Genomic DNA, 22,389 nt, shown 5'->3' with positions numbered 1-22,389 from the left:
GCATCCCAGCTTTGACATGCTGTCTATTGACTTTTCACGTGCTGCGAGCGTCGCAATCTTCCTCGAATTGATGAGATGAAGATTCTATCTGTCCTTCCATGTGGCTTTTCTGTTTCTGAGTTTTATGTAAACACCTTCTCTCTCTCGCACACACTCTCTCTCTAACTCTCCCTAATTCTCTCCATGTACGCAGTGTATATACCTCTCTCTTTCTCTCTGTCTCACTCTCTTACTCCCTCTTTCTGTTGATGTATGGTCTTGGTGACAGGTAAAACAAACACTGGGCCAATCGATGCTGTAAACAGGATCTGAACGAGGCTGTAAATAAGGTGTTGTGCCAGGGGAGCCGGACGGCCAGGAGGAAAGAGGCTGACGAGGAAAGGAGTTCATTTTTCATTTCCTGCTTAAATATCTCATTTGCCTGTCAATGCAATCAATAAAATCACACGGCATACGCTAAACGCCTCCTCCTTTTTATTACCGTCGCAATCACTCTGCAGCGCTGCGGTTTCAGCGGGCCTGAGGGACGCAACAATCACATCGCGCCACTCGCATCTCGCCCGGAGCAGGGAGTCAAACGAACATTTGACTTGATTGTGCTACTCGGAACTTGATTAATGTTATTGTAGAAATATGATGCAGCCTATAACCATGAGGTGAATGTGATTCATCCCAGCACGACTCTGTGAGTCTGTCAGTCTGGCTGTCTGCCTGTCACCTCTGTGTCTGTCTTACAGCACTTCCCACCAGGTACCCTTGTTGCTGCTGCTGTTGTTGCTGGGGGGAAAAGAGACAACATGACACCAGGCCTACCTCCAGGGAACGGGGTGGTGTGGAGGTGGTGGGGGTGTGGGGTGAGTCAGCTAACACCAACGCACAAATACTTAGACGGCTTACATGAAGAATTCCTAATAAAAGTAAATAATAATAAAAATGTAAATAATAAAAATGTTCTGCAGTGACTAAAGGGAGAAAACATCAGTGGGCCTTGGGGACAGAGGGGGAAAAGGAAAGGAAGAGAGATAGAGAGAGATTAAAAGGGGAGGGAAAGAAGTGAGACTGTGTTGCCAGGATGAAGGAAAGGAGAGGGGTAGAGTGGTAGAGAGAGAGAGGTTACTAAGAGGAGAGAGAGTTAGAGAAGAGAAGATAGAGAGAGAGGGGTAGAGAAGAGGCAGGTTTAGGGAAGAGAGGTGGAAGTAGAGTAGAGGTAGAGAGAGAAGAGATAGGTAGAGAGAAAGAAGAGAAAAATGGAGAGAGAGAGAAAATAGAGAGGTAGAGAGAGAAGAGAAAGATGGAGAGAGAGAAGAGAGGTGGAGAAGAGAGGTTGAGTGGTACAGAGACCAAGGAGGAGGAGGAAGTCTCCTGGCTGGAGGATGACTGACAGGGAAAGAAAGCCAGCTCCAAAGAAGGTAGAAGATGGAGTGGAGGAGTTCCACCACACCTTCTCTGTTTATGGGAACCCCCTCACTGAGCCTCAATTATTCTTAGCACACACCTCATCCCCCACAGACTCCAAAGATGTGTGAAATTACTAATCAAGGATTCCTTCTTGAAGATTCCCAATTAGAGATCTAATTTTCCACTCCACTGGGTCGCCTCACTTCGACACGCGGCAGAGGCCAGGGAAATGTTGGAGGTGGAGGAGGAGGTTGGAGGAGTTGCCATAGATACATATGGCTGGAGGTTGCGTGTTTTTTTTGTTGCTGAGAGAAAAAATCTTTCAGTGGCTCCAGCTGGTTGTGCTTGGATCCGTTCAGAGAGGAATGCCAAGTCCCAGACACAAAGAATGACACTGAACAGCTGACTGGTCTCTGGCACCGACTGGGCAGAAGCTGACATCATCCTGATACTAAAACCTGTATTGGATTACCATGACAACACTGCAAATCAAATCAGAGATGGCCCGCTGTAATTAAATACCACGATTCTTCAGTAGGACGTTTACCTTTATGCCTATTCCAACCCAGCATAACTCCTGGACCGCTGAACACTCGACTGGGCCATATGCTGAGAAGCGAGCGTTTCAGGAGAGTGTGGCGTGACGCACTGTCCTACAGAAACACTCGTATTGATGTGTGCCTGGATGCTTTGCAGAAACAAACAGCTTGCTCGCTCCTCCTGGTTGACAGTTCTTCCTTACTGGGTGTGATTAGTGTGCTGGCAGAGCTGTAGAACACATGTTAGGTCTCCGCTCGGAGGATACAGTCTATGTTTAGACCCGGTGACATTGTGTACACACTGGCTGATCGGGGAGGGAGGGTTACCATGGGGACAGTGTGTGTCTGATGTTCTGGTGATGCTGAGTGCACCTGCTTTGTCCCGGAGCTTACCACTTCCTGGTAATTACTTCCTGTTTCCTACTTCCTGTTTACCACTTCCTGTTTAGCCATCTTTGTGTTTACCCCATGCTGTTTTCTCCTTCCTGTTGACCCTGGCCTTATACATATTAAGCATGCCCCTCCTTGGCCTAGCTCCAGCAGTGGTTCAATACACAGGATCGTAGAAAGAACCCTAATCAGGGGCAGGGCAACGACAACCAGACAAGCCGGTCGATTGTGCTGCTTTTTAAATGGCATCATCGCTCTCCTTTCTCCAGCGTCTTGAATGCACTCGCACAGCTGAAAGCCGCTTGACCCAAAATCACAAATGGATGCGACAATTCAGGGCTGGTTTGTCCTTTTGACTGCTCACTGTCCCCAGAAGACACGCAGCTCATTTCACAGTCTGAGTATCTGAGGCCTGCAGCACTACATCACAGTCTGCCTCTGGCCTGCCCCCTCAACATTCACTGCATTTTTTCCCTTCTCAAAACGACATACAAATAATGCATGTCAAAAGTCCAGCTGAAAATCGAGGATCAAAAACGTCTATATTTACCAGCAAAAGTACAAAATAGCATCTCAACAAGGAGGCAATCTCTCCCAACTTTCAAATCTCAACTACAGTATTACATTCATCACTGCAACTCGAAACATCTGCACTACAGCATTACTTAGTACACTGCAAAGACACGAAAAGCTCATTCTGAACGTTTACATTTTAATCAACTCTTGGCGGCTCTGCAGATGAAAGGCAGGAGCACTGCGGATGAGAGACAGGGGTGCTGCAGAGACAGAAGCAGAGAGGCAGGGATGAGTGGGTCTCCCTGGAACGATGGTTGTTCAGCTCATACCAAACAGCACTCTCCCCGAACACCCACCTGACATTTAGCTACTTTTTCGTTCACTTTCTCTTTTCACCTCAAATCCCTTAATTTGACGTATTTGACAGCAGTCTCATCTTCTCTTCGGTGCCTGCTTCTTTGCCTGTGTGTGTGGTTGTGTGTGTGTGTGTGTGTGTGTGTGTGTGCGTGCGTGAGCAATCTGGAGTCCAAACTGAAATGATGAAACCTCTCACAATTTTTTTTCAACATTTAACAGCACCCCCACGACTAGCTGGATGACTATGAGGTGGCTCCGCACATGACCACGCAGGAGATTGTACACAGATCTGGGTATCTGTTTAGAACACCAGGAAATACTCTACATCTCCAGTAACTTAATAAAAGTGTTAGTGAGCAGTAATAGGGTTAGGGTGGGGGGACTCGGAGCAGCCAGATGAGGATAATTGGTGTTAGGGATGAAGGTCAAGGGTCAGTGCAACGACACAGTTGGGGGGCAGAGGACGGAAAAGACGCAGAGGTCATCCCCTCTCTCTCATTCTCTCTCTCAAATGAACCAGAAATGAGGGGATGAGAATAAAGGGAAGGGGTGAAAAGAGAGGGAGCGGGGCAGAGTAGGGATTGTGCCGGAGGGGAGGGCGAGGTTAATGGAATTGGAGTAAAGCGAAGGAGGGGGCAGAGGGGGTGGGGAGGGGAGGGAGGGGAGGGGAGGGAGGGAGGGGAGGGGAGGGGGTCGAAATGGCATGTGAATTGAAAATGCCTTTTTAGCCGTCGAATCGATGCACTGATTCCCTGTCTGAGAGGCTGTCGCTGTCAGGGAGGGGGGAGGGGGGAGGGCGGGGGTTAGAGAGGGCAGGGGGGCTGGTAGAGGGGGTAGGGGGAGGATGGGGGGTGGAGGCGGCTGGAAGGGGGTAGGGGGAGCCCAATAGTAGGATCAGCCCTTTCCTATTGACTTTTAGGAAATTAGATTGTGAACGTCAACTGTCACATTTCTGTGAGGTCCAAGACATACAGAAGGCTGTGATTGGTTCAGCAGACTCACACCAATGACGAATCACAGCAGCTTTACTCGTGAACCTTCTCCCCCTTCAAAGAGCAATCAACGACTGAAACTCCCAGGTTTATTGTAGCAAACAGGCTTGGCCTGTAGAAGGTCAGAGAATGATTAATTTGCCCCCAGTAGTAGAATTAGAGGGTCTAATCTGTTAAAAGGCTAAACAATAAATTTAATCAACGCCCAAAGACCCCCAACTGAGAATTTGAAGCTGCCAGCTCAAGTAAACACAAGTCACAGTCACACACACACACAAACGCACCTCCAACTACACACGCACACACGGACACACACACAGACACACACAAACGAAACAATTGACGCATTTTTTGGCAGTCTTGTTCTCAGCATCAACTTCAGTATGAAGCATTGATCCTGCATAATCATAAGACGTTCAAGGAACACAAAAGACACTTTATGAAAACAAATGGAACATCTGTTGTCACTGAAGCTATTAGCAACCATTGTGAGAAGTGGATCTTCACTTGGGTGACAGAGAAGAGAGAGAGGAGAGTGTGAGAGTGTGTGATTGTGTGATTGTGTGATTGTGCGTGCATAAATATACACAGAGTCAGATGTCTGCGATCTACTCACAGATGTTGACTGTTGCAATATTAAAGTGCCTTGTGTAAATGTCATTGAGGTAGAGGGGAAACGAGAGAGGAAGAGGGGGATAGGGGGAAAGAGAATGAGAGGAAGACTAGGGACAGGGGATAAAGAGGGTGAGGGAGGAGGAGGAGTAGAGATCGAGGGAAAGAGAGAGAGAGGGAGGGATAGGGGGAGAGAGAGAGAGGGAGGGATAGGGGGAGAGAAGTAGTGTGAGAAATGGAGGGGACCAACATTTCAAATGAATATTTCCCCCAAAATGTGTCTTTCATGCCTCTACAGGGCTGTTTGCTTGCTTGTCAAGATAATTTCACTGTCCAGATTGAACTGTGTTGTACTGTGGGCATGATAAATAAAGCACTTTGACTTTTTGACTTTTACCTTGACCTTGACGGAAGAAAGAGCTAGCGAGAGGAGAAAGGGTGGAGATTGAAGTAGAGAGAAACAGTGGGCAAAGGAGGAGCAGAGATGAAGGAAAGAGAGGGAACAGGGACAATCGCCAAGGATCACTCTTACTTCCTGTCGTTCACATGGCAGCTGGCTAATGCAGTATTCAGTAAGCTATCTCCCAAAGCATAAGGGCCCTGACACTACCACCCACACTCACAAACACATACACACACAGTCACAGGCACACATACACACAGTCACATGCACACATACACACAGTCACATGCACACATACACACACAACTTTCTACGCTTTCATCAACTGTAAAACGTCCTTGCATTACAAAGCATTTTCATTCATGTCCAACGTATCTTACAGAAACATTTCCAAGCAGAGAGAGGCTTACCAGTGCCCTCTCCATCCTGCCTACACTTCAGCCTTTATGTTGGCTACTGCAGCGTTTTGTGTCATAAGTGTGCACCAGCGTAGAAACAGACTGACCTTGGGCAAGGCCGATCCCTGCTCGTCTAAAGAACTGTGTGGTTCCTGCTGCCTGACCAGCCCGTGTGGAAGCGGGTGACCAGCAAGCCTCCGAGTGGGTTGTATAGCCCACAGAAATCATGTTTAACTGCTCAATAATAGAAGGCGTTTTTTGGAAAAGCTCTTATTAAATTTTAATGGGAAGGAGTAGAAAGTGGAGGATCTGGCATGAAATCAACCTTGACACATCATCTGACACTAGTAGAGCAGCTCTTCCCCTCTCTTTCTCTTTCTCGGTTGGTTTAATTATTCAGAAGCTGAGTGGAAGAATGCAATAAAGTGTGCATGTGAGGTCTGTTCTCGTGGATGAGAGGAAGAGTTTCCATGTTCCCATAAAGGTGGAAGAACAGTGTTGTATCCACGCACACTTAACCGATTTCAACCGATCCTGTGTGCGTGTGCGTGTGCGTGTGTTCACTTGCCACGCACTGGCTCCTGCCTTGGGTCACTTCCAAGACTTGATTGTAATTGATGGAATGGTTTTGATTTAGCGTTCCATCTATATCCATCTGTGTCATGCTCAATATATCACAATTTCCTATGCAAATCATCCACTCAGGGATAATGTGATTAATGGCTCAATGACAGTTGCATTGTAGGCTATGATCCATTGGTTTTCAGTGGCTTCTATAGGGAGCTGCAGCTCTTCTGCCCCCTGGTGATAGGGAGTAAACCCTGCAGGACAGTTGGTGTTCGGCGACACTGTTTATCCTGTGATGCAGTCCACGCAGTTTGCTAAAGCTGATTAAAAGACATAAACCAAGGTTTTATTTTGTAAAGCAATATTTATTTCGCACAATATTTTCAAGCTTCCGATAAAAACAATCTTCAAACTTGACAGTGCATTCCAATATCGAAAAAAAAAGCTTTCAAGCAAAGACCAAAAAAACAAATACATAACAATCAGATCTTTCGACAACACGGTATATCAATAGTAAAATTAAACAAACAAGAGCAACAGTCATAAAAGCGCAGTCCAACATTAAAGTAAGTATAGTGACCAATAAAGGAAGTGTATTTAAAAAGTTTTTTTTGTTTGTTTTTAAGAAAAACAACTTACTACAGTAACTAAACAATGATGCAGAACACCCATTCACATCCCACTCACACACTGACAAACTCTGCACACCCACTCAAGAATACACAAACACAACTTTAGAAAAAAAATGAAACATCAAAACCCAGGAAATGTAATAAATACTAGAAAGAATCACTGTGTTTAAAGCTGAATTGTGTATCACTGATTAAAAGACTACATTTGTGCGACATCCAGGTAAAAATTAACAAATTGATCAAATCCAGTAAAAACGAAAAGTTAAAATTCATCTGTGACATTCAACGATTCAAACTGTTAACTGACTGAGTCACAATCATGATTCAGACTAGGTCAGAATCATGTTTTTAAAACTTTTCACCGAATGAATCACAAGCATGTTTAACAGTCTTCTCTGACTGAGTCAGGACCAGGTTCACCACACAGATAGATAACATTAGACTCTCAGGTGTACTCCAGATAACCAGTGACCCAACAGTTCCCAACTGAGAACCCAACACTGAGGACTCCAGCCCAAGGGAATGATACACCACGGTCCAATAGGCTGGTGTTTAACACCAACCAGGTGACTGTCTCTCACTGACGAATAGAGCTTTCCTCACTCTCCATCTCCTCTCCATCCCCCTCTCCTGTGCCCAGTATCCCCTCTCTTCTCCCCAGCATCAGTGTAGCTAAGCCAGGGCATGTCTCCAGCCTCCAGGGCACCTCCAGAGCCTTCTCAGGGTATGGCTTGTTCTCACACATGGCTTGTAACTTCCCTTTCTGCCTTAATGTTGTGAACTTGATTCTATGCTAACCCCCTTGACCCCCCCTGACCCCCCCACCCAGCCCCCCCCCCCACAACCGCCATTCTGAGACCAAACAAGCAGTCAGGATCTCACTCCTACTGCATCGGTCTGGTAAAGTGATTAAACCACATGTACAGTACTATGTGGAGTCCTATCACATAGATCCATATCCTCTATGAACACTGCTCTGAAGTTCAGGTTCGTTAAATGACAAGATGCTTCTGCCTCTTAGTGCAAAAGCACAGCAGATGGTAAATAGAAACAAACTGTGTTAAGGTGAAAACACTAATAGCATTGTTTTTATAACAGCTCTGTAAACGCATCAATGCCCTTGAGGTCTCACTTAAATAGACGACTCTAAATTTGTTCTTTCGGAAGTTCCCGTCATTTGGAGACTGCTTCACTTTGGACACTAGAAAACTCTTGGCGGACTGAACAAGCTTGTATTTCTCCTCCCACTATCTCTCCCCCTTTCTCCTCCTCCTCCTCCTCCTCCTCCCAAGACTAGCTCTGTTTCGGCGTAACAGTTTGGTGCGGCGGTGCTTTGAGGTTGGTTGCCGAGACGGTCGAGGAGGAGGAAGAGGAGGAGGATGAAGAGGAGCTCCGTCTGGCCTCTACACCTGTACTCGTCATTTTGAGCTTGCGTCGTTTGGCGAGCGGGGCGTTGTCGACGCTCTTCAGGAAGAAGCCCTCCCTCTTCCCCCGGTTGAAAGCCTGGCATGGAAGCACAGCAGCAGGTTGGACGCACTGAAGTTGTTATAGCTGTACTGTGGCTGGCAGCTGAGATGTGGTTATTGCTGCACTGTGCCTGGTAGCTGAGACGTGCTCATTTTACACTGTGCCCGGTAAACATCCAGACCCTTTCCTTGACTGACAACCAAAACACTGTTAGAACCTGCGTTTTGTCTACAGATGTTGTCTATCTGTATGCCGCTTTGGATAAAAGAGTCTGCTAAACTGTGAACCCGGAGCTATCAGGGATAATACAAGACGAACAGCTGACTCATCCACACACATGCTTGTGCGCACACACAAACAAACAGTTTTACACACACACACACACACAAAACTTCCCCTCCACACACACATGTGCGTTTGGAGCATGTACCTTGTAGGTGGCGTTGACGTAGGTGCGGACGGTAGGCCCGCTGGACTCCAGGACGTCAGGAGTGCACAGGGGAGTGGAGGATGTGATGACCTCCCCCTGCAGCCAGCTGTTCTCCCTCAGGTCAGACAGCTTGAGACGCCTCTCTGGGTCCACCGTCAGCAGGCCTGGAGGAGGAGGGGGAGGAGGAAGGGGAGGACGGGGAGAGAGGTGGAGGAGGAGGAGGGGGAGGGGGAGAGAGATGGAGGAGGAGGGGGACGAAGGGGAGGACGGGGAGAGAGGTGGAGGAGGAGGGGGAGAGAGATGGAGGAGGAGGGGGACGAAGGGGAGGACGGGGAGAGAGATGGAGGAGGAGGAGGGGGAGGAGGAGGAGGAGGAAGGGGAGAAGGAAGGGGAGGACGGGGAGAGAGATGGAGGAGGAGGAGGGGGAGGAGGAGGAGGAGGAGAGAGATGGAGGAGGAGGAGGAGGGGGAAGGGGAGGACGGGGAGAGAGATGGAGGAGGAGGGGGACGAAGGGGAGGACGGGGAGAGAGATGGAGGAGGAGGAGGGGGAGGAGGAGGAGGAGGAGAGAGATGGAGGAGGGGGAGTAGGGGGAAGGGGAGGACGGGGAGAGAGATGGAGGAGGGGGAGGAAGGGGAGATAGAGGAGGAGATGTAGGAGACTGAAAGAACACCATAAACCATTTCAGTCTCCCTCTGGCTCAGGGCCCTCCTCTCCTGGCTGCTCTGCGTACCTTTCACCAGCTCCTTCGCCTCCTCCGACACCCCCTTCCAGGCCTCGCCGGCCAATGAGAAGTCCCCCTCTTTAATCTTATGCATGATGTCAGCTGCATACGATGATGTCACCCCCCTCTGCTCACTCTGGAAGGGCACCTGGCCGGACAGCATGGTGTACTGGAACACACACACACACACACACATTACCACACACACACACATTACCACACACACACATTACCACACGCACACACACACCCCCACTGACACGTTAATGATTGTGACTGGAGGTAATGAGAGCTGGAGGAGAGGGGGGTCGTACCAGGATGACCCCCAGGCTCCAGAGGTCGCAGGCCTGGTCGTAGCCGGAGCTGTGGAACAGCTCGGGGGCGGCGTACTGCAGCGTGAAGCACGGGGTCTGCAGGGGGGCGCTGCCCGCCGGGCACAGGCGGGCAAACCCAAAATCGATCACCTTCAGAACCGAGTCTTCGCCCTCGTCAGCAAACAGCACGTTCTGAGAGGAGGGGAGAGACCAGAGAGTGAGAATGTGATGGGACGTAAAAGGGGAAAGAGAGAGAGGAGAGACAAGAGTTGAGAGAAACTTGTGATGGAGATAAAAGCTAGAGAGAGAGACGAGAGAGTAGACGGGTGAGAGTGGGTTGAAATGGTTGGGCTGTAAAGCGCTGGGTGGATGAGCCGCGCGTGTGGGGGACGGGGCTGGGCCCACCTCTGGTTTGAGGTCCCTGTGGACCACCCCGGCCTCGTGCATGAAGCTGACTGCAGACACCAGGCTCTTCAGCAGCTGGCTGGCCTCAGCCTCGCCAAACAGCTTCTTCCTCTTGATCCTCTCCAGTAGCTCACCCCCACCCAGCAGCTCCATCACCAGGTAGGTGTGGTACTGGGGGAAGGGAAGGGTGGGGGGAAAGAGGGAGGTGAGGGAAGGAGGACGAGAGGGCGAGAAAATTAGGAAGAAAGGCAGAAGGAACGAGGAGAGGGGAGGGGGGAAGGGAGAGAGCAGGGAATACAAATCAGTAATGAGAAAATTGTCAGTTGTTGCATGATTGCTTAAGTTCCCAACTGAATTCTCTGAATACCAGATATTAAATCATTAAAAATTAAATCATCCAGTCTCCTAGTTAAGAGCTAACAGTGGATCCAGTCTCTGAGGCATGTCTAGGTGTCTCTCTCTGTATACCTGGTCTGTGTAGACCTCATGCAGCTTGACGATGTTGGGGTGAGCCTCACACTGTTTCAGGGCTGCTATCTCCCTCTGCGTGTTCACCTCCATTCTGACACCGGCAGGGGAGAGACAGACAGACAGACAGACAGGCAGGTGAGAGACAGACAGACAGACAGACAGACAGACAGACAGGCAGGGGAGAGACCGACAGACAGACAGACAGACAGACAGGCAGGGGAGAGACCGACAGACAGACAGACAGACAGGCAGGTAGGCAGGGGAGAGACAGACAGACAGGAGAACCAGGAAGAGACAGACAGACAGACAGACAGACAAAGGGGAGACATGAACGGACAAGAAAGGTCAACACAGCACCCCAGTGCCCTCCTGCTTCCCAGCAGTCATAGCGACACATTAAAACGCATTAGAACACGTTGGAGTGTGAAAGGTGTCATTAATCATGGTGGTACAGCGTTGACGTGGCGCGCCGCCAGCCCCGCCCCCTCCCCCGCTCACCTTCGACTGATGATCTTGACGGCGTATTCCTGGCCGCTCGGGCGGTGTCGACACTTCCTGCAGACAGAGAAGCTGCCCTCCCCCAGCGGCGCCCCCTGGAGGCAGAGCTCGTACTGCAGGAAGAACTGGGAGTCCTGGAGGACACGGCAACACCACGGCGACACCACGGCAACACCACGGCGACACCACGGCGACACCACGGCGACACCACGGCAAAACCACACATGCGTCAGGGACAGGAAACCGAATGTTTCAACGTCTGATGCAACAGGAAATGTCCACATCTCTCTCTCTCAGCGCAGAAACAGGTCAGAGCTGGATCTGGATTCAACCCAGGCTTCAACCCCATCCCAGGGACTGGGGCTGCGCTCCATAGTCTAATTTCTCCCACCATAGTTTCATGATAAACCCCAAACAATGTTACACCTCTCATAATAACATGAAAGATCTCTTGGTTGTGTAACACGAATTGCGGTTCCGCCGTTGCCATAGATACGTCAAATGTGCAGTCCGTGCTGCCCCGTACCTCAAGCATGGCACTGCGGCGGACGGTGGCGGAGCCGGGGCGCTCAGCCCCCACCTGGGCCTCCATGAAGTCCCCCATCACCACGTTCTTGTTGAACAGGATGGAGGGAGCCACAAACGAGTAGCCCTGGGACGCAAGAGAGCACAGTTGACCTCCGACCCTGAGCCCAGGAGCATTCCTAGGTCAGAGCTAGTCTCATTTCTCAAGACATGGACACCAACATGGGGCTAGGCTAACTGAATGCATTACTGTGGATGGCAAGAGTAGCTTAGCTTTGGCCTATATTGGTGCTGGGGCAGGTCAGCGGTGCTGGGTGTGGGGCTGACCTGAAAGAGGCGGTCGGTGCTGGGAGGGGTGCTAGCGGGGGAGTAGACAGGGTCCATGCCGGTGAACTCCTCAGCAAAGTTCCCAGTGTCCAGCTCGCTCCTCAGCTCAGGCTTGAAGGGGCTGGCCAGCTTCCTCTCCGCCAAGTCCGACCAGTTCAGACCCTGCAGGCACACCGCAACAGCACGGTGAGGGGAGTGTGTGTGTGTGTGTGTGTGTGTGAAAGTGTTTACGACTGCAAATGTTTGAAACGAGTGTAAACAACAGAGAAGGCTGATGAAGGAGAGGAGATGCAGAGCAAGCACCTTGAAGAAGGGATGTCCCTTGATGTCCTCGGCCCCGCGGGGCCCGGAGCCCAGCCTCTTGTGGGGATCCTTGACCAGCAGCTTCCTCAGCAGGTCCTGAGCCAGGGGCCCGATCATGGAGGGGAACGGAGGCTCGCAGCGCAGGATACGCCTGGGAGGAACACCCCAGGGGAGCAGGGACAGGGGGAGCTTAGCGGTTAGAGCATCTGACTACAGATCAAGGGATTACTGGTTCAAATCCACTTCCAACCCCCTTGAGTCCCATACCCCCCAGATTAAGAGGTCCCAGGGTTCAAATGTACCCCCTATACCTACCTCCATATCAAGAAAGAGGTCTAGGAATTCAAACGCACACCCAGTAAGAGATCTCTTCCTTAGAGTTCTCAGGTTCAAATCCCCCTTGTACATTGTGTCTGCTAAATTAATACATGACCCTACAGCCAACAGTGACAGTCATAACCCAGGACTCATTAGATAGCTTTTATCAACCTCATGAACAACATGACAGGAGAGCACCATCTGAATGTTTAATCAGGCTAACACAAAGGAATACAGCGCCACTAATTCAGCTGTTATTATACACATTTGTATAGTCTGGCAGTTCCATAAAAGAGAGGGGTGAAAGGCCCCATCAACCGTGCCACAATAGATGTCATATGTGCTCATAAGGGTCCCCAGATGATGACAGAGGGGGGGCGGGGAGCCAGGCTGACAGAGGGACACGGACAGAGAGGGGGACACAGGACTCACTTGGACACCTCGCTCTGGGAGTTCCTCTCTCCCTCCAGGGTGAACGGAGACGCACCCGTGAGAAGCTCAAACATTAGGATCCCCAGACTCCACCAATCAACAGACTGACGGGGGTCAGGCAGAGGTCAAGCGTCAGGGAGGAGATGGGGGGGGGGGGGAGAGAGAGAGAGAGAGAGAGAGAGAGAGAGAGAGAGAGAGAGAGAGAGAGAGAGAGAGAGAGAGAAAGAAAGAAAGAAAGAAAGAAAGAGAGAGAGAGAAAGAAAGAAAGAAAGAAAGAGAGAGAGAGAGAGGTCAGAAATCAAATATAAATATTCCTCTGGGGGCGATTTAAACTGAATATTATTCATTTGATCAACTGCTACGAGTGTCAAACACATACAGCAGCACATGACAGATGTCTGGGTGCCACGCCTGCCCTACCTTGCCATGTCCAGACTTGCCCCTGATGATCTCTGGAGCCATGTACTCTATGGTGCCACAGAAGGAGTACGTCCTCTCCTTCTGTTGTGGAGGAGAGGCGAAGGGAAGAACTTAACTGTCCATCCAGGATTTACATTTTACTCCGTCTTTCACCTTCCACTGCATTGAACACCGCTCCCCCCCACACACACACACACACAGACCATTTACAAAGACCCACCTCCTCTTCCAGAAACTCTTTGCTTAGTCCAAAATCCGTCAGCACCACATGTCCATCGCTGTCCAGAAGGATGTTCTCTAGTTTGATGTCCCGGTACACGATCCCCAGCTGTCCACAGGAAGCAGGAGGTCGTACAGAGCCCCACATTACATTCATTTAGCAGCAGACGCTTCTAATCTAAGAGGAGGCTCTGGGGATGAACTGGAAGTGAAGGTCATAGGTCACAGGTGAGAGGTGGGATGCCCACCTTGTGCAGATGCTCCAGGGCCAGGATGATCTCTCCGATGTAGATCCGGACCTCGCTCTCGGAGAAGTGATCCCTCTGGTACAAGTGTGTGAACATCTCTCCTCCGCTCACGTAGTCTACACGCACACACACACACATATTTTAACACGCCCCCCACACACACAAACACACGCAAATGAACACACACGCAGAGTACTAAAATAGGCGGAAAACACCAACACACAGAGGCAAAACAGAAACACCCCAACATGCACAGACAAACAAACAAATAAAACACACGTTTCCTCTGGCTCCGTGTTTGGGTCGGTCGCACCCGGGACTCACCCAGGATGAGGTGCAGCTTGGTCTGGGTCTGGAAGGCGTAGTGCAGGGTGACGAGGAAGGGCGACTCGCGGATGTGCTCCAGCACCTGGCGCTCTGTGCGGGTGTGCTCGGCTGTCTTCGCCTTCTGCACGATGGCAGCTTTCTTCAGAACCTTGGAAATTACATTTCACGTTTTATCCATTTAGCAGACGTTTTTTTTAATCCAAAGCGACGTACTAATAGTGCATATAAGTACTGCCGAAGATCAGACCTGAAGTACATAGTTCTAACTGTAATTCTGTGGTCAAGGAATGTCCTTAATTTACTAGCCCCACCGCAAAGTATCCACATCTCAGCTACCAGGCGCGATGAGCAAAAATGAATACCGCTGTGCTACATTAACATCTCAACAGTTGTCTCAGAGTAACTCATCACTGGACCAGATGAGGTCTGTCCTTTAGACGTCACCTGGGACCCCCCATGGAGCGACTCACCTTCATGGCGTACAGCTTCCCTTCATCATGTCCACTATTCTTCCTCACCAGAAACACCTTCCCATAGGCTGGACAGAGACAGAGAGAACACAGGTTACCACAGCAACAGTCTATTTGTCTGTTGCTGTTAGTAACTTGAAAACATCTACGTTTAAGGCCCACTTCCTGTTATTTTGGGTTTAGGCCTGACTCTTATTTGGTTAAACAGATCTCACCTCCTGTACCCAACACCTTGAGAAGCTCGAAGTTCTCCATCCCCACTCTCTCCGTGTGGCCAGTTAGGTTTGCTAACATGAGAGGATGACATCGCAGTATCAGTGCTCGACTCAACACGTATGGATACAATTATTGCTCTAGCAATAATACAAATTAACACGGGTCATCCGTTCATTAAACATGATGGCAGTAGCCCACACACAGTAGTAACTTACCATTCGTAATTTCATGTTTGACAGTGCAGGCTTTCCTCCGCGTCCCCGTGTCGGAGTCCTCGCTGCTACTACTACTGTCCGAGCAGTCTCCAGACATGATGTCCAAATCGTTGTTTACAATCAAATAAACAACTACAGTAGTGGATGCTAAATTAATCGATGTGTGTACAGCTCCAAGTAAGACAAAAAAAAGTATCGGTTGATCTGTATTAGTTTGACAGAAATCGGTATTGAGTTATAACAATGATTGTAAACATTGTTTTGCTGTATTGTTTTCTAAATGTAATCCCTTTGACATCCTGTTGATGTTAGCTAATCTTTTGCTTTTCACTCCGGTGTCCGGGGGCTGGCGACCAATAAAAATCCACCAATATCATAAATCGAAAGAGTCGGCGAGTTAATGGCCAGCAAGACTAGGACAGTGTCGACCTATCCTTTAGCGTTAGTAGTTCTGCTAATAAAACAATGTATGTAGCAATCGGTGGATTTTACGTCGTAGTACAACAATTTGCTGATGCTAACGAGTTATACCTGTCAAACGAGCTGTAACGTCAAAGTTAGCTAGTCTACCGACGTTAGAATGCATTGTAGCTGTTAGCAATACCATCTAACATCGCTGGCTAGCAAACTAATAACATCAATCTGTGCTATCTGAGAATACTGCGTTTTGGCCTGAATTGATATATCTAAACCCGTTTGTTAGGCCAGGGAACGCGGTAAATGAGCTACTCTAGCTAATTCTAGTACAAGCTACGCCTATATTTACTCAGAAACTGAGTCTACCCGCCTTAGCAGTTTATCCAATAATATACAAGTAACAAGCTTTGTGCCACACTAGACTACAGTAACTTTGTTGCTAGCAGTGACACTAGCTAGTACTTGGTACAAATCGCAGTTTAGCTAGCTCTCTAACCAGCAGTTGTCTGTTTATCAATTTACAGTGCTGTTGTCCTTTCCCAGTGGCATTTCGAGATTCACTTTATTTTCTTATTTCGTCCGGATAAGAGGATGTATACCTAAATATAGAATAAATACACTCCATATTTTAGGAGCATTTTCATTTAGCGCTATAATTGCAGACTGAAAAGTAGCAGTGGGCTCGTTGGCAGATGTGTATCGTTGCTAGCTAGTGAGCTAGACAGGTTTGAGTTTGAGGACTATGTTGTACGGATGCCTCATTGGCACAGTTTGTCAAGCACTTTCGAATCTAGAAAATTGTGGGACAGCACCCTGTAGTATTTAACTATATAGCATACTGTCAATTGCTACAGTCGACGGGTCGTGATATGTAGGCTTAATTATTGGTAGCCTATTTGCAATTCTGTTTTCGCCATTAAGGTATCACCAACTGCAAAAGTGCGAATAACTTATTCAATAAGTCCGTGTTTGAATTCACTGTCTTACCTAACTGTGTCCCATAACTTAGACTCATCTGAACTATATTTATCATTAAAAGTATTAAACAAATGTCTCAAACTTGGAACACAAATTTCAAACATTCTTTCTCCTCACCTACTGTATTTTTTTAAGGCCCATGACCTAACGAGATTACAATTGTCCTACAACACCAACATCAAACCCTGACCTTCCATCGCCTCACATACACTGCATTCCTCCCAACAACTTTCCCCCTCCCTCCATACCTCATTTCTTAATATATAACACATTTAGATATATTTAAATGTGGTCCTTTCCTCATTATCTGAAATCCTTAACTCAATGTTTCACAGCTGGGATATGTCACAGTGTGTCACCGTAAACAAACTGTAACCACAGTTGAAGATGATTGACAGTGAGTAGAGCAGCAGCCAGTGAGTGTCCATGTCACTCCGTTGCCGACTTTACCGTGTAAGCAGGTCCACGACTGCTGGGGCAGCAGTTTGCCGCATTAATGTCTGGGATAAGCAGCACTTTGAAAGGTGTCAGGACAGAGGACAATCCTCACAGACCTGCTCACAGCTTCCACTGCATTACACACATCAGTCACCAGCCTCCGTAATCCCAATCCCCCCGCGCACACTCCTGCAGCTAGCGAGGCCCAGACAAACGATGGGAGGAGAGCGTGTTATGAGCAGAATGAGGGATGGGAGAAAGAGATAGCGAGCTTGTTAGTAGAGGATGTGTGTGTAGGGTGTGAAAGGATCGGGAGTCACAGACAACAAAGTGACAAAATCCCACGAAGCAATTTAAAAACTTTCAACTTTAATAGGTTTTCTGTCGTAGTAGGTAGTGCAGTGCAGAGTAGTAGGTCCTTTAACTGAGGGTTACGTAGCAGAGCATTCAGCATTGTCTCTCTATAGTCAGCGTTACACTGCTGTTTGCATTTTATGAAAAAAAAAAGAAAAAAAAAAAGGGTAACACATAAGTGTTTAATTGTCTGTTTTGGAGCTTCAATCATATATTTCTGTTGTATTCTTCTGAACACTGGTGAACTCATTGCAGGTAATGAGTTTCATGTGATCAACATTGTATCCGTCTTAACTTAATCATTGAGCTGGTAAAACAAAGTAAAAATTTGGTCAATGAACTTTGTATCTCATTGTACCTTAAAAGGAAACATGTACCAATCAGAATTTTTTAGACTGTTCAACTTAACAAGTCTAACATGTCTATTTGTCAAAGAGGAAATTGTTTGGGTTTGGAGTGAGATTACTGTTTATTATGTAAGCCTGTGTGTCATGTGTGTCTTATCTACTTAAATGTGAATATAATCGACCTCGGTGGTATGAATCCTTGTCCAAGTGTTTTTGGTAATACTTTGTGTCTTACTCTGATAACTGATAGTGATACTGATGACTGATACAAAAATGTATATGCTCTCAAGTGCAACTGAAACAGATTACAGGATTCAGCTCTTTCATTTCAGAGCAACACGAGTCATATACGTATAATTACCAGTATCTGAAAGGAATGGGATGTCATAGAAATACATTATTCATTTTATTTACTGTGTTGCCAAGTGCAGACTGTCAACCGTGCCCTCTGTGTCCCCATGACAACCTGTTGGAACCCTCTAGACATTTCCTCTTTAGCTGCTAGTTCCAGCCTCGACCCCGCCCGCCCCTTCTTCGCTGGACACCTGGTTGAGCATGAGGAGGGTCAGCACGGGGTTCATGTACTCCATGAAGGTCTCCTTCAGCCCTTTCTCCAGCAGGTAACCCTCCGTCTCAATCTCTGTGTTCTCCTGCCCAGCCACGGCCTCCATGGCAGTCTGCAGGTACCGCAGGCTCACGATCACAGACGCCTGGAGAGGAGGAGGAGAAGGAGGAGGTAAAGTAGGAAGGGAGGAGGAGGGGAAGGGAGGGAGGGAGGGAGGAAGAGGAGGAAGAGGAAGAGGAGGAGGAGGAGGAGGAGGAAGAGGAGGAGGAGGGGAGGGAGGGAGGGAGGGAGGAAGAGGAGGAAGAGGAGGAGGGAAGGGAGGGAGGAGGAGGTAGAGGAGGAGGGGAGGGAGGAAGGAGGATGAGGGGAGGGAGGAAGAGGTGGAGGGAGGAATCAGATGGAGGAGAAGGTGGAATAGAAATATGATCAAGGGAGGCGAAGGAGGAGGGGAAATAAATGGAAATGTAGAAGAGGTGGAGGAAGAAGAGGAGGTACGGTGAGAGGAGGAAGACATTGAGGAGGAGAAAGGGAGGATGAAGAGATTGAACACACGTACGACATATATCTCTAAATCGAACCTCACACAACCTTACCTTGAAATCGCCACCACTCAAACACCAGCCAATCCAAATATCCAGCCTGAACATCCCTTAAACCTCACAGTACCACACAAGACCGCATTACTTTCACACCGTCCAATAACCGCACAGTACCTGAATCAGGAAGACAGACAGCACCACAGCCCCGATGGTGTTCATCAGGCCCATGTAGTAGTTGACCAGGGCCTCCCTGCAGCCTCGGATGTAGAGGTTGAGCTCCTCAGTCTGGTGTTCGTAGTTGTAATGGGCTGAGTTGTTGGTGAGCCGGTACTGGATGCAGGGCCGAGGGGAGCTGGGATTGCAGCAGCTGAACGGGACCCCATCCACAAGGTAGCGGCCGTCCACGTTGCTCTTGATGCGGCTGGAGAGGAAGACAGAAAGAGGAGGAAAGAGATGGAGAGGAAGACAGAAAGAGGAGAAAGAGAGGGGGAGGAAAAGAAAAAGAGTTCACTACTTCACTCCACCCCAGCCCCCCTCCCCCCCCCCCCCCCGCTGCCTTCCCCATCCTCCCCCTTCATGCTTCACTCACTCTTTCACTTCCTTGGAGCTGAAATCGAGGTATCGGTTGCTAATCCACTGAACCTCAAACCAGTCCCTGTAGTCATTGTTCCCACAGCAACGGAACTCCATCTGCAGCCGGTCGATGGTCTGCTTCTGGAAGCATCTTCCGGGGGTGTCGGTGTCCTTGTAGAAGCGGATGCCGTTCTTCAGGCCTATCTTCAGGGAGGACTCCAGGTTGCCCTTCATGGCGTAGCTCATGATCACTGCCATCAACATGAGGAAGCTGAAGAAGACAGACACGCCGAAGAACGGCTGCAGGAAGTTCTTCCAGCGCGGGAAGCGACCGGCGTCCAGGGCATCCTGTCGGGGTTCAATGATGTTCAAGACTCACTGGATACGGTAGTGAGATCATTCAAAGTTGAATCAAGCATGGAGAGAAGGCTCACAGCAATGGTGTGATGTCACTTCTCTGCCAAATATCAGTGTTACATAAAAGGATGTACTTGAACAAAGAAAATACATGAAATAATAAGAATTTTGGTTAAGAAATTGATTAACTTCAATCAGTTAGTCTCCATAAAAACAGCGTTCCTTTACTGTCAGAGGTCTGCATCCATCTCAAGGCCCAAACCTGAACAGATCAGATGAGGCCTGTATCTTCACCTGCACGTGACTTGGAATCCTTGGCAAGGTCAAAGATTTCCCCTCACCTGACAGATGCGGCCAGCAAAGTAGTTGATGCCCAGAGACGCCAGGCCCACAATCATGAGGGTGTTGGGCACGGCATGGATCTCGGTGTTATCCATCACCTGTAGACAGACATTGTGCATTGGTTATGCGTCAAAACTGCACGGCGACGTTCCCACCTCTCATTATTTGATTCAGCATCCCAGAACGTGCTCGCAAAATACCCCCTTTGAGCAAAACGTGTCACATTATCAATGCAATAATCTCAGTGTCATTTCTTTTTCATATTTCTTTGTCAGGACTGTAATAGACGAGGGAGTGAAATCGAAAAGCTCAGTGGAATTGTGCTGGTAACGATTAGACATTATGAATTCCGGAGAAGGGTTTAGATGAATCATGAGTCACATCCAACAGCTCAGGTTGTCTACCCTCTCTAAAGACCACACAGTTTCAACAATTCATCATCTTGATCCAGGCACAGACACAGTGCTTCGGTTTATGTCACAAGTGTACAGGTCGATGGGGCCCCAAGTCTAGTTATTCTTGTACTCATGGCTGCCTCGAAGTCCAGTGCACCATTGGTTGGATTAGCCATTAGTCATCTGACCATTTCATTTAGGTCAATTCATTTCCAAGATTGTTCCTAATCCCTATTATCACTCTGTGCATCATATTCTCACAGGCACAAGTGGACCAGTTGTCCCCCTTTCATATATATTCAGCATAAACACTGCGCTTTGTGAAACTTATTTCCCAATGCGCTTCATACTGTGAAGAGAAACAAAACAAACAACAAAAGTGCCTTTCAAACCTCATAAAATATTGCAGAGGACTTTCAGACAATTCCAGTTCTGAGATTCAGAACTCAAATAGAAGATGAGATTCTGAATATCTGATGTACTTGAGGTACAGTACCACATGGGAGCACTCCTACAACACAGACTAGACCCCTGAAGTATTTTCAAGTCTAGAAGTTTGTGTGTGAGTCCGTGTTTAAGTGTGTACTACGTGTGTACAGGTGTGAGTCTGTACATTTTTTATGGCACGTGTCCATACATTTCTGAGTGAGTCTGTAAATGTGTGCGAGAGTGTGCAGTGTACCTCCGCCCTCCGGCGTAGTTCCGTCTTGAGGAAGCATCCCAGTGTGAAGGTTAAGGCTCCCGCTAGGGTGGCAAACCAGGACAGCAGCCACAGCCCCTGGGCCAGCTTCACCCTCTTTTCGAAGGGAAACGCCATCTTCATCAGCACCATGTTGGCGTTGGGTTCCTCGGGGGTGTCCGAGGGTCACGGGGGGGGGAAACTGAGGGTCTGAGGGGATGGATGAGACTGCGGAGGCTGGATTGAGGAGGATTGCTTGGAGAGGGAAGACAGAAGTAGGGTCAAGAAACAAAAACTGTTTTGGAAGCGTAAACGTACAGGAAGCAAAAGAGGTTGAAGAAGTTTAGTTTTTCAAAGAGAAGGTTCTGGGTTTTTTTCCAGTGAGAACAAAAGAAGTGGCATCCAAAAGCGATGTCGAATAAGGATGAAATAATATAGTGGAAGAAGTAGAATTCAGAACAGAGTCGCCTGTTAAGTATTCCAAATTGTATTCCCTGGTTTTCTCGTGGTGGTGTCAAAGTTCATCTGATTGATCCCCCTAAAAAGTGTTCAGAATAAGTCTAGAAGTCCACCCCCTCAGTCCTCTGTCCTCTGTCTTTGCACCTGTGTGCCCATGCTTGGGTGAGACACACTGGATTGGGCCAGCTCTGGACGTGTACTGGGTCTTACTAGTAATCCTCACCTATCCAATTAAAGTGACCTTCCCAATGGGAATCTGGGCCATTGTCTGCTCAGCAAAGCCTGCTACTCTCACACTCCAGGTGTGACGCCTGGATGAGCTCTGACACATCAAATTGAACCTGACAGGTAGACGGACATGTCACATGACACACAGGTACTGTTATGTTTGTAAAACCGTATGTAGAGATGCTTTCAGATGTGTTTCACATATCAAGATCATCCTCAACCAGTGGACGCTGCTCGAGATGAACAAATCGGTGACAGGAACATTTCAATGGAAAGACTTAATGACGGAATCAATCTTTCCCTGAATGGTGACTATGGGAGATAATGACATGCAGGACTGGAGTGAACATCTCCTGATTTTAATACTCTGTTCCAAACCATTTCCCATAGCTCCTCTTCAGTTTAATGAAGCCTTGTAGGAGAAGGGGAGGGAAGTAAGGAGGGAAAGTGTGGATAATCTCCAGCAAAGCTCTTGGAAGAGGCTCAGCGGGGTGAGTTTAAGCTTCCAACGTGGATAACTATCCATGGCCTCCAGCTTTCTGTCTAGTCCATGGCTGGTTCTGCCTGGTCTCTAAACCCTCTACTGC

General features: G+C 48.4%; 2 protein-coding genes across 3 annotated transcripts; both read right to left on the bottom strand.

Moving 5' to 3' along the window:
• Nucleotides 1-5,865: 5,865 nt before the first annotated feature.
• On the bottom strand, nucleotides 5,866-15,266 carry rps6ka4 (ribosomal protein S6 kinase A4). Of its 2 annotated transcripts, none has more exons than XM_084698866.1 (18): nucleotides 15,132-15,266; nucleotides 14,916-14,987; nucleotides 14,701-14,768; nucleotides 14,228-14,378; nucleotides 13,904-14,019; nucleotides 13,657-13,764; nucleotides 13,437-13,517; nucleotides 13,017-13,120; nucleotides 12,267-12,417; nucleotides 11,964-12,125; nucleotides 11,638-11,763; nucleotides 11,112-11,245; nucleotides 10,611-10,704; nucleotides 10,143-10,313; nucleotides 9,738-9,929; nucleotides 9,433-9,592; nucleotides 8,702-8,865; nucleotides 5,866-6,492 (listed from the first exon to the last, which is right to left on the bottom strand). In XM_084698866.1, the coding sequence occupies exons 1-18, from the start codon at nucleotides 15,226-15,228 to the stop codon at nucleotides 6,487-6,489; spliced, it is 2,157 nt and encodes a 718-aa protein (XP_084554992.1). In that variant the 5' UTR covers nucleotides 15,229-15,266; the 3' UTR covers nucleotides 5,866-6,486. The 2 variants fall into 2 exon arrangements, with proteins under 2 accessions (XP_084554992.1, XP_084554991.1); XM_084698865.1 differs by lacking the exon at nucleotides 5,866-6,492 and adding an exon at nucleotides 7,648-8,307.
• A 2,893-nt stretch (nucleotides 15,267-18,159) lies between these two features.
• On the bottom strand, nucleotides 18,160-21,268 carry rom1a (retinal outer segment membrane protein 1a). The gene is made up of 5 exons (XM_084698883.1): nucleotides 21,119-21,268; nucleotides 20,041-20,139; nucleotides 19,359-19,690; nucleotides 18,944-19,190; nucleotides 18,160-18,375 (listed from the first exon to the last, which is right to left on the bottom strand). Exons 1-5 carry the CDS (start codon nucleotides 21,266-21,268, stop codon nucleotides 18,160-18,162), a joined length of 1,044 nt encoding a protein of 347 aa, XP_084555009.1.
• Between the last annotated feature and the right edge of the window lie 1,121 nt (nucleotides 21,269-22,389).

This window comes from Hypomesus nipponensis, chromosome 5 (genome assembly GCF_054491055.1).
Source record: "Hypomesus nipponensis isolate SF chromosome 5, ASM5449105v1, whole genome shotgun sequence".
Taxonomy (NCBI): domain Eukaryota; kingdom Metazoa; phylum Chordata; class Actinopteri; order Osmeriformes; family Osmeridae; genus Hypomesus; species Hypomesus nipponensis.
The sequence above is the reverse complement of the archived record's forward strand: the minus strand, read 5'-3'. Positions and strand labels throughout refer to the sequence as shown.